Source organism: Ursus arctos, unplaced genomic scaffold (genome assembly GCF_023065955.2).
Source record: "Ursus arctos isolate Adak ecotype North America unplaced genomic scaffold, UrsArc2.0 scaffold_30, whole genome shotgun sequence".
Taxonomy (NCBI): domain Eukaryota; kingdom Metazoa; phylum Chordata; class Mammalia; order Carnivora; family Ursidae; genus Ursus; species Ursus arctos.
This window is the reverse complement of record NW_026622986.1, coordinates 35937637-35949776: the sequence shown is the minus strand read 5'-3', so window position 1 is coordinate 35949776 and position 12140 is coordinate 35937637. Positions and strand designations below refer to the sequence as shown.

The 12140-nt window shown below is 53.6% G+C and overlaps 1 protein-coding gene across 6 annotated transcripts in view; it reads right to left on the bottom strand.

Moving 5' to 3' along the window:
• DIP2C (disco interacting protein 2 homolog C) overlaps nt 1–12140 on the bottom strand; it is a 395318-nt gene that overhangs the window by 185572 nt on the left and 197606 nt on the right. For 3 of the 6 annotated variants that reach the window (XM_026478673.4, XM_026478674.4, XM_044392069.3), the window contains exons 2-3: nt 3676–3747; nt 1963–2130 (exon numbers count right to left, since the gene is read on the bottom strand). In XM_026478673.4, the coding sequence (XP_026334458.2) occupies nt 1963–2130; nt 3676–3747 (240 nt within the window). The remainder of the gene's footprint in view (nt 1–1962; nt 2131–3675; nt 3748–12140) is intronic. The other 3 variants (XM_026478675.4, XM_026478676.4, XM_057304659.1) reach the window with 1 other exon arrangement.

Sequence of the window (12140 nt, the reverse complement as noted above, 5' to 3'; positions counted from 1 at the left end):
CCACCCTCCACGGAGAAACACGCACAGAGTCACAGGGGAAGGGAAGTCTCCTGACATACGTGCTGGGAGAAAGACGGACTCTACGTGGTCCAGGGAAGTCTCACTATTCGGGTAACGGTGGAATGTGACGACATGGCCTCGTCATGGGAGCACTACAGACTCGGTCGTGGAAGTCAGCTCTGGTGCTCAGATATGCCCGTAAAGACTGGCAGAGTGGGGTTTGTCTTCTGTTCCTAAAGTTTTATCAGGTTTGGAGATTAATGAAAGAGACACTACAGACAGGGGACTAGAACCCATGAGTCAGTCTTCAGTAATATTTTCTCCTTGAAAATGATTTTCAATATGTTTTTTCTGACTCCTTTTCTTTCTGGTCCCCGGCACAGGTTTTCTCATCTAGATCGGGGGAAGCACTCAACACTGTGCTCCCCAAGGACAACATACCTTCTGGGGTACGTGGTGCCGCCAGGTGTCGAGAGAGGAAAACCAGGAGACGGACCGCTTCCGGAGCACGTTCCCTGGGATGGACTAATGCCTGGGACTCCGACCTGAGAGCTCACAAGTGCCCAACAAACCACTCTAATTCAGAACTGTGTGTCCCAAACAGAATACGTTTAGAAATGTTTTTAGAATACTTTCGAAGTGTTAATATTTCCTCTGACAAATAAAAATAATGTTAAAAAAAAAAAAGGTTCACAAAACACAAACCCCTTAGGAACGTGCTCGGCAGGACAAGCTGACTGACCACACACAGGACGCTTCTCGTGAGATCCTGACCCAGAAGAGTCACTTCTCAGACTGAGAGCGTCAAGAAAGCAAGCTCGGACTCAGAAGGCTCTGCTCTCGTGCTACTTCCCCAGACGTCCGCAGAACGAACGACGGTTCACACGACTTCTCAGAAATAAGGACTAGCAGTGAAAACTGCAAAGGGGGCTGGGAATCTGCTCTTGTACGCCTAGAACCACGGGGGACCTGCCTTCCCTTCCCGGGGGGCTCGGGGGGACAGGACACAAGGCCCCAGAGCAGCGTCCCCAAGCAGGCTGCCTCCCCCTCACATCTGTCGGGTGCGGGAGGCTCCTGCAAACTGTGAAGCGGACCCCACAGCAGCACCCCACTCCACGGCCACTCACCCACCTGCTCCGTCCCGTCAGCCAGCCGCCCTGAGAAGATGGGCAGGAGCCACAGCACGGGCCTCTTCTGAGAGTCTAAGGCCAATGCAACATTAAATCTATCCCTTCAGTGCTTCATGATTTTCAAATACTGGCCTTTATCTGGGAGAAAGCCCTACAAATACCCCTAAAGCACGCTAATGCTCATTTTCTTGCTCTACTGAAAGACGGTCTGGACTCATTTTGTGAGCTTCTTATATTCAAAAAATGGCCCACAAAAGTAACTGTGGCCTCTGTAGGCTCGTTACCTCTGAGAACGCACCCTACGATCACTGGCTTGATGTCCTATTTCCCAACCGCACGGCACCCTGTGGAAACAGGATCGTGCTGCCATGTGGACCTCGCTCCCTAGCAGAGCTCAGGGCCACGGCAGCCCGATCGTCCCTCGCGGAGACCAGAACCCCAGGGTAGAAGACCAACCACTGCAACAAGAATTTTAGGATTTGTCATGCAATCTTCTTCTCAAGTGTTTTCTAAGTGGGGCTCCAACTGTGAAAACAGGGTTGTGAAACACAGTATTACGCCTTCAGCAAAAAGACTCAGAACTGGGGCCTGAGGCAGAGGGACAGTCAGGGTGCGTGGGCTGGGACACGCTCTGTGACCCAGGGGCGGCGTGGCCCTCGGTGAGTCGCACCAGCCCAGTGGGAGGAAGGGGCTGGCCCGGAACCCCGCCTGCGCCAGCACGTGGCTGTGTGAGAAAACCCGCCGGCGCCTGCCCACACCGGGTCCACGGCGGCGGCAGGTGGGAGGTCGGCCTCCGGCCCTGCGGGGGTCTCTCTCAGTGGAGTGCGCTCACCGAAGCGAAAGTAAAACAGCGGCCGGTTCCCCGCGGTGCTGGCCGCCCGCTCTCTGACCGCGGCTTCTCGGATGTCACACACCCCGATGTTGCCGGAGTGCAGTGCTCTTCCCGGGGCTCCTTCACTGTGCTGCAGTCTACACCGGACCACGGCAGCTCCGTTCGCTGCTGTAACAAGTTGAGAAAAACTAATTAATGCAAACTTTCGTTTTTTAAAAATTTGTTACAGCACTGAGCAGAGCTGCCGCCCCCACGCAGAACGGCACAAAGACACCAAAGGACCACGCGACATGGGCCACCCTCAACGCCCAGCCAACACAGCCAGCCGCGGCCTCCACACCACTGCGGCTCAACAACGTCTCCTGGGAACGCACAGGCTGCTTCTGTTTCACTTTTGCTTGGTAAGTCACAGAGACTAAAACCCAACAATGTCGAGAGCCTACAGTCTGCCCCAGCAGCCCTCCTCCAAGACGTGAAGGCACCTCCCGCAGAAAGGAATCACGAGGACCAGCCACAGAAATGGCCGTCAGCCTGGCAGTCCTGTTAGAAGACTGTCTGGTCATCTGCCCACGTCTGCTCTGAACGTCTTCCACACGTGGGTGTCAGCCAGCCAAAAACTGGACTCATTTGTAATTCACTGAATACAACAGAGCTTCTTCCTTCCAGAAGCCAGACAACAGGAAAATTCAGCCCATCGCTAAGTCAGGTCAACAAAATAGCTCCACCTTCACGATAACTTTCTTAAGTATCAAGGAAAAAAAAAAAGACACGAAATCCAAACAAGACTACAAGCACAACAGAAACTCCACACGCAAATTCAGTTCCCTGGACTGTGAGCTGTGGGAACCACCCCTCACCGTGCTAACGCGACACTAGCTGGCTGTGTCACAGCCTGGAGGGCAGAGGGACAGAGCGGGGTCTTGTGCTGTGTGCACCTGCAGACTTGAAACTCTCCACCAGAGGCACCTGAGATGGGCTTGAACCATGTCGTTTCAACAGTGAAAACTACAGAGTTCAGGAAGCATCTGCAAAATTTAGGTTGCTTTCCTTTTTTGTTGAGGACGTGGTTCAGATTTAAGCCATTCCCAAAACCTAGCAGATTCTCAGGGTCACCTCCAACTGACCTATGCTTCAATCAGAACTAAAGGCCAGAACTCCAGTCTGGGAGCATGTTCTTTTTCCTGAAAGGTGCAGAAGGCAGGTCAAGTGGACAGAGATTCTACAAACCTGCACCCAGGAAACACTCGAATGAAACAGACTTTGTACTTCAGGGAAGAACCCACAGCCTTTTATAATTACATTTCAGAACACAACCAACCTTTACCAAGTCACAGCCCCACGCGGGATACTCTACATAGATCTGCCCCCTCACGACATCAACAAAAACCTTGGGTTAATTTAAACTGTAAGCAGTGGCAATAATTTTTAATTCACTAAACCAAAAGTCATGTTTACATCATAAGTGCTCTCATATTTTTTGTTCATAATAAGCATTTTAGAGTAAACAACCTATCCTTGCCTTCTATAGATGAAAAACCTATTAAATTTATTAGGCACGTTTACAGAAGAGTCCTATGTGGCCAGCACCAAATCAAAAGTGTGACCTTTGTGCAGGTTGGGCATGAGAAAGGATTTGCACTCAGCGGTTTCTCTTGCATGTTACACTTAACTCTTAAAATTAGAGGCTTTATGTAACTCATGGAGGGTACGTACTCGGAGGCTGGGGCAGGTAGGCTCCAATTAGTTTTGACCTCTTCTTTTCATATCCTTTTTGGGTGATGTCACCTGGAAGAGAAGGAAAGAGACATTCAGAATGGTCTCAGTGACAGGTGGGTCACTCATCAGACTCTAAGCCACCGCAAGTTACATCTTTTGTGTCTTCTGTTTGTCTTTTAATTATAATTTAAAGAAGAAAGAACCTTGTCATTTACCTTGGCCATCCCCTGCCCTCAAATAATCATTTAAGTTACATAAAAATCCTTGGTAAGCTCATGCTTGTCCCAGCCCCTCCCTGCAAAGTCTCAGCTCTCATAGGACCCAGAACTGGAGTCTGTGACCTTATTCACACCAGCTGAACAGAAAGCCTTCCGGTCTGCATAGTTCTCATTAGCTCAGCCAACAAGGGAGGCATTGAGGCCGGGGACAGCCACCCAAACCACTGCTGATTAACATCTTCCTCCACTGACCAACCTGGCTGGTCAGTCCCAAGGACACCAAACTGCTCAGGTGTTTATGAAAATAAGTGACTCAGACCAAATGAAACATGAAATAAAACAAAGAGAACACGGGACCTACAGAAATCCAAAGTGTGTGAGCAAGGTGCTTATCCTTAAAGCAAAAATTGAAACGTTAAAGCCAGAGGCTCACATGCAGAAGAACAAGGGGTATACATGCTGATGTTTTCCACAAGTGCTCAGTACCTGGGACAAAGCAACCAGAAGAACACATAACAGCCTTTCCTAATTTTAAGTGCTAATACACACAAAATGCTGATTTTGCCCTTCAATATTTTGTAATGTTTTTTCCCCAATATTCTGATCAAACCATCATTCCTAGAAGAACTAACACTCAAGTTTTAATAAAAATACAGCAGACTGGTGAATTTTTTTTCTAATGACATATGCTCACTAAATTTGAGAAAACCATAAAGCATCCTGAGTGTTTGCTGCTGACCCGACAAACTCAAAGCTCCCACAGTGCAGTTGTGTGCACCCATGAAACACACACCTTGTTTTAAACAACAGAAGTCAGTGGAAAACGTTTCCCGCTATCAACCGACAACCATTTCTGATGCTATCAGTATGTCCGCGGGCCACTGTCAACGAGCAGACCTATGAGGATGCGTACACGCACTACGGCTGCGCCCACACTCACCATCAGTACCAAGGCCACTCGGTTGCTTTTGGAAATGCTCCATCCAATCCCCCATTCATTTATTTATTTTTAAAGATCTTATTTATTTGAGAGTGAGAGAGAGCAAGAGAGCATGAGAGAGAGAGAGAGCACAAGTGGGGGGAGCGGCAGGCAGGGGGAGAGGGAGAAGCAGACTCCCCACTGAGCAGGGAGCCCAATGCGGGACTCGATCCCAGGACCCTGGGATCATGACCTGAGCCGAAGGCAGACCCTTCACGGACTGAGCCATCCAGGCGTCCCTCAAATCCCCCATTTTAAAAGGCTGCCTAAAATCTCAACAACCAAAAACCCCACATGTATATACACACTGTGGAGCATGTCTGCAATTTCAGGAAAAAGGAGTAAGTGAGCCAATTAGGACACTGGCTGAGAGGTGTCTGTCACAGGTCACGCCTCCTGATTTCTGCCCACGACCAGTACACCTCTTGTCACGTTAAAGACAAGAAAACACGTTTGAGGAAACAGCATAAAACCAATCTGCAGAAGAAACACCACCAGGAGCGGGAAGTGGTGTGGCTGGGGTGGGACCACGCGGGGTGGGGGTGGGGGGCCGAGGGAGGGGGAGGCGGGGGAAGAGGGTCAGAGGTGGACAGTGACCCCCAGGCTGCTTCATGTCAGCCTGCCTGAGCGCAGGGGATGGGGAAGCTCCCAGTCCTGCCCACAGACAGGGAGGAACTCTCTGCTCTTAGAGGACAAGGCAGTAGAGCTCTGCTCCCAGCCTCCAGCCCCTGAGAGGCAGCCGCCCCCAGGCTCCCTGCAGGGTCCCTGTCCCTCAGCACACATGCTCCCCGCACACTCTCTGGGCACAGTGCCAGCGAGGAAGCCAGTTCATTTCCTGCTCCTTCATCCTCTGCAGCTCAGGGCAGCATTTCCCCAATTCAGAGCCCGTGGGCTCCCTGCAAGGGACAGGCCATGACATCATGGGCGGGAAGAGGAACACACAAGCGAGGGTGGACCTCTGGGGCCGCAGCAGTCCTGAGTGGCCCCGTGGGCCCAAGGCAAACACCTGCTATTTCCCTGCCAGGCCAGCCCGTCCACAGCTATTCCCAGGCCTCCCGGCGGCTCTGCACAATTCTAGGCCTGAGTCCCAGCCTGGGTAAGCCAGCACCTCTCACCGTTGGCTCTGCACCTGAAATTCAGCTCACGTTTTAAAAATGTCTCAGATGGGGCGCCTGGGTGGCTCAGTCCGTGAAGTGTCTGCCTTCTGCTCGAGTCATGATTGCAGGGTCCTGGGATCGAATTCTGCATCAGGCTCCCTGCTCAGCAGGGAGTCTGCTTCTCCCTCTCCCCCTCCCCTTGCTCATGCTCTCTCTTGCTGTCAAATAAATAAAATCATTAAAAAAAAAAAGAGTCTCAGAGGAACACATAAGTATGAGCAGAGGAGATCATCACTTAATTTTCGGCACAAAACAACCGTCTTACTTGGAGAGAAGCTTCAATTATTAAGAGGTTAGGCCTCAGGAAAATAAGCCCTTTCCTGGTGAAGCCAGGACCTTCTGTGAAATTGGAAGAGGTCAGTGTCGACCTCACAAGGGCAGGTCCGTGCAGTCCCTGACCCCGCGAAGGCCCCAGACCCCGCACAGTTCCCCCGACCCCGCACAGTTCCCCGGACCCCGCACAGTTCCCCCGACCCCGCACAGTTCCCCGGACCCCGCACAGTTCCCCCGACCCCGCACAGTTCCCCCGACCCCGCACAGTTCCCCCGGACCCGCACAGTTCCCCCGACCCCGCACAGTTCCCCGGACCCCACACAGTTCCCCGGACCCCGCACAGTTCACAACATGTGCAGGCCCTCAACCCTGCGTAGGCCCTGACCCCGCACAGTTCCCCCGACCCCGCACAGTTCCCCCGACCCCGCACAGTTCCCCGACCCCGCACAGTTCCCCCGACCCCGCACAGTTCCCCGGACCCCGCACAGTTCCCCCGACCCCGCACAGTTCCCCGGACCCCGCACAGTTCCCCCGACCCCGCACAGTTCCCCCGGACCCGCACAGTTCCCCCGACCCCGCACAGTTCCCCGACCCCGCACAGTTCCCCCAGACCCCGCACAGTTCACAACATGTGCAGGCCCTCAACCCTGCGTAGGCCCTGACCCCGCACAGTTCCCCCGACCCCGCACAGTTCCCCGGACCCCGCACAGTTCACAACCCATGCAGGCCCTCAACCCTGTGTAGGCCCTGACCCCGCACAGGCCCCCAACCCCGCACAGTTCCCCCGACCCCGCACAGTTCCCCCGATCCCGCACTGTTCCCCCGACCCCGCACAGTTCCCCGACCCCGCACAGTTTCCCTGACTGCGCAGAGTTCACGACCCTGAACAGTTCACGACCCTGCACAGTTCACGACCCCACGCAGGCCCCCAACCCCGCATAGGCTGTGACCCCACAGTTCCCCACACAGTTCACGACCCCCCGCAGGCCCTGACCCCGCGCAGAAAGGACTGGGCCGGCGGGAGCAGTCGGTGCTCTGGGGCGGGCGGGTCGTGTTGGCCCCACTGTGAAGTCTACTCAGGAGCAGGCAGCTCACAGGGGACTCCAGACACCGCTCTCGGAGACCCAGGCTGCTAACAGCTCTTAAAACCCACAAGCACAGACAGACACCTTTTGATCAGTAACTTCATCTACATCAGGGGTCGCCGGCTACAAATCCAGCTGGCGGGCTGTTTTTGGGAACGGAGCTTGCCTGGCACGTAGCCATGCTCCCTCCCGGGCACCACGACCCACACAAGGTTCCCAGCCGCGGTCCCAGCGCCCTAAGCACCTTTGTCCTTGCGACAATGGGTTTTACAGGTCAGAGACAGGCACTAAGGCTGCTGCTGCTCGCCCAGGGCCCCAGATCTACGAGGGAAACACACTCTGACCAAATCTCAAACGACTTCCCATCATAGCCGCACCTGGAACCGGCATGGGTGTGCTCGAGACCGCCACCTGTCCAGGACACGCCCCCTGTCAGGGCAGTCCCAGCCTTGGGCTCCAGCCACGCCTGGCTCTCCTCACACGGCCTGGATGGCTGCTTATGGTCTGTGTTTGTCCCATACTCGAGGGGCTTATCCTCAAAACCAGGGGTGATGCCTTCATGGGCCAGCATCCCGCAGAGCCGAGCCCCGGCCCCGCGGTTCACAAGCCAGCACTGCGCACGGATGTCACACAGTGACTCCACTGACCGGCTGGACGGAGTCAGCGTGACCCGCAGGGCAAACACAGGGTCACCAGGGGGGATCCCCATGACCACATTACTAGAGTGTCTGGGACAAGAGCCAGAGCCTGTGCTCCCCGAAAGGATCCAGTGCCTGCGGCAAGGGGCAGGGTCATTCAGGCGCCCAAGCACCAGGCTGAAAATGCCCTTGCCACTTTTTTCTTCCATGAAGAAAGTCCCACTGTTTTCAACTCGGCAACCACGTGAGTATCTCCCGGTCACGACCTCTCTCTGCATTTTTGTATAAGCAGCCTCTCCAGCTGGGGGCTCTTCCATTCGACCCTTCGTTCTGAAGCATCGAGTGAGGATTTCTGTGCAGGCAGGCTGAGAAAGCAAGAGTGGACAGATGATTGATAGATGGAAGAAAGACGGATGGACAGGTGGATGGATAGAAGGAAAAGGGACGGCGGAACACATGGGATGGACCCAAGAAGCTGGCTTTACACACAACTCTGCCCTCCTGGACGGCCTCCCTGGGCTCCGCCCCAGGCCGACCGGCAGTCACCGCCATGATGTCACCATGACAACACAGCTTCTCCATTACCTTCCATCAGTTCAGGCTGAAGGATCGATGGGGGCCTCCCTCCCCACCTTCCCCTGGATCTGCAATGAGCACACAGCCTTCAGGGTAAAACTGTAAGTTTGAGGCAGAAGACCATCTGAGAGAGAAGCCATCTTCCCCATCACATGTCTAAGCAACAGTTTATTTAACGTCTGTGGTTCCCCAAGGGACTGTCCCACAGCTGACGGCAGGTTGGGGAGTGTTCACGCACCCCAGAAGCGAAAGACCATGTTAATGTCCGGGAACACAAACTACGGGACACCGTGCTCGAGTATTTGCCATGTACAATCCAAATGGCGTATTTCCATGCTTCTGAGTTCAAGACACCTGTCCCCCTAACACCCTTTCATTTCAGGAGTAAGGACGCAGGACAGAAAAGTGCAGAAATCATCTCTCCTCGGTGAAGAAAAAATCAAAGTGGTCTCTTGAAACACTTTCCACGTTATCAAAAGTATTTAAATTATTATCCTCCAAAAAGCTCTTTAAGACTTAAAATTCAGCAGGAGAAATTAAAGTCATGTGTTCTTTTACAAAGAGAAAAGATTTGCAGACAAGTCCTAAATTTAAAATGAAAACCCAAGTAAAGCAAAACCACAAATCCACAGCTGAGTAATGCTGAGAAGAGCTCACTCTTCCCCCCACCCCCAAAGGAAGCATCCTCTTACTCATACTGTAGCCTAGACTTCCAGGCGAACCCCAAGTCCTAGAAAAGGGAAGGGCAAGCAAACATTAGACCGAACGGGACACTGCAGGGGCCCCATCTGTCCCACCTGGCCTTGCTCAGGAAACTCGGGCCCCATGGGGATCTGTGCAGAGCCACCCGCCCTGTGACACCTGGCCGAGATGGGAAAGCGAGGACAGCTGTGGGATCTCCAGGTGACGGGACACGCCCCGGAGAGGACCAAGTGTTACGAACTGCCTCCACGCTGGGATCATTCAGGGTAAACAGACCAGCCTAGCGGGATGCTTTCCATTCCTGGTGTCAGGACCATTTCTTCATTTGAAGCTGGAACGAATGCTTTATGTAACAAAGCACTCATTCCCATGTTTGGAATTTCACGGCTGTCAGGAACCTTCTTAACGTCCCTCTAAGCCGATGGCTTTATAAGGTATAGGGTACACCCTGGAAGGCACTCTCCCTCTGGCCCGGCTGCTGAAGGCGTGTTAGCCAGCTCTGCGCTGAGCTCTTCTTCTTGCAGAAAGAGACTGTGACGTCCGTGCACGCACCCACCTGCTCAGGGAGTGGAAGCAGGTGGACCTGGGACCTCTCTGTCCCCGAATGCAGCTGGGGACCCTGCAAGGTCAGCTTGCTTCCCTGGGCATCACCTTTCTCATTGATAAAAGACTGGTAGTAACGCCTCCTACCTTCTCCCGTGGTAGAAACGGGCAAAGACACAGGATGTGGAAGGTCTCAGGCAGGAAACTTTTACACCCACAAGCACCTCCCGGTATCTGTGACAGGTTCACGCTGTGAGGGACCCTGAGGCACCCAGGCAGGGCTCCCACCCTGGAAGACCGCGGACTCATGGAAACCCACCTGCTCTGCTGGGTGGTGAGTGGCCCACGGGAGGCAGCCACAGTGCTCTCCCCTGGTGCCAGCTAGACACGCCACCACGACGACAGCCCTTCGAGTCTTCTCAGGTGGATGCCACCCTTGCAATGTATAATTCAGAAATTCAGATTCCATAAGGGTATTTTAATAAGGTAATCAGGATAAATATAGACCCTTTTGCATGAATGCAAAATCGCCAAGGCCCATTTCACCCAGTACGACGGGAATCCTCAAGAACGACAGCCAGTTAGCACAACTGGGCTTTTTATGTGAATGACCAGAAAGTTCCTTAAGGCACTCAGTTCATGCCATAACCAGAAAGAAAACAGCACAAATGTGCCACTGTGTTAAAACCGCAGCCCTAGCCAGCGAGGCCTCAGATCTAATCACTCACGGTCGTATGTTAAGTACTATCGTATGTCCCCTGTGGCTGTTCTTCGGTTTGTCAGGAGCTCCAGCTGTAGGAAGGATTAGGGAAAACCCAGTTTTCTGGAAACACGAGAGGCATCCAAACCCCACAGATCTCAAGGCTGCTCCCCGACGGTCGGGACGGCGTTTGTACCTTGAACTGGGAGGGGATGAAGCAGAGGAGGGGCAGTGACGGTCTCAGAGTCGAGATCTGACTGGGCACCTTACAGGTAAATACACATCTCAATTTCGGAGATGCCGTGACCGTCCTCCTCCTCGTCTCCTCCAGAGAAGGGGCAGCCTGACAAGGCTGACACGCTTGCCCGCAGGCCCGGCTGGAGGTCAGACACCTGTCCCGAAGTGTCCCCGCCATCCCGCCACGGGAAAGGTGTCCACACCATTTGCAGAAGTGGAAGGATGACTAATTAAACAAAAAAGGTGTCACTTCTAGGATGAGGAGTGTCTTGTGGGGCGGCCTGCCGTGGGCACTCAGGACGGTGTTTGCAAGGGCAAGGCGGGGCGTACGGGCCAAGCAGGGGCCCCTCGGTGCACAGTCTGGAGGGTCTACACGGGAACACGGCTGAGTTGTCTCAGGATGCACCCCGAAGCCAACAGGAGGAAACAGGACCATGAGTTAATACAAGGGTTCCTTCAGCACAGAAACCCGAACACGGAGAAAATCGTGTCCTTGAGACGGAAGCTGGGAGTTACTGTTACACACAGCCGTCGCGGAAGTGCTAACGGCCGAGGGTCCACATCCAGAGCAGCCCTGGCTCCCCACGATCGTAAGCGCACAGCCTCCCCGCCTCCCCTGGAGTCCGGTGTGAATGTTTCCAGGATCACTGGAGGGGCTGCGCTGCGGCCCTCTGCTCGGCTGTTGGGGCAGCGCCCGTGAGTGAAGCAATCCAAGAGGCTGCCTCACCCACCCCAGCGTGACACCAAGGGAAGCCCAAGAGAGACGTGCACAAGCCACCTGGCCGTGGGCGCCCTGCCGAAGACCCCCCGGGCCACATGGAAGCACGTTCCAAGCAGGGTCCCCACAGACAGCTCCAGTGCAACCTGTGGCGTTTGGTGCCGCTGCTGGTCCCGATGGGAATGCCGTGGTGTCTCAAAATGGTTTTACTCTGCTTTTCCCTAATAACCAACAACGCCGAGCCTGTTTTCATGTTTATTTTCCACACGCACATCCTCTCCGGTGAAGCACCTGTACACGTCTTTAGCCTATTTTCTCACTGGCTTTCTAGTAATCTTGTTGAATTCTGGGAGTTGTTATATATTGTGGATACCAGGCTGCTATTGGAAATGTGGGTTGTACGTACTCTCCCCAGCCGTAGCTGGTCTTCTCACCATCTTTCACAGAGCAGGTTTTAATCTTGGTAAAGTCTGATTCACCAGGTTTTCCTTTTAGGAATTATGCTTTTAGATTCAAGTCTATGACCTCTTTGTTTAATCGTGAGTCTTGAGGCTTTCCTAACATTTTTTGCTGTAAGTTCTGTACTTTCACAGTTTACACTCAGATCTATGATCCATAAGTCAATTTTTGTGTAAG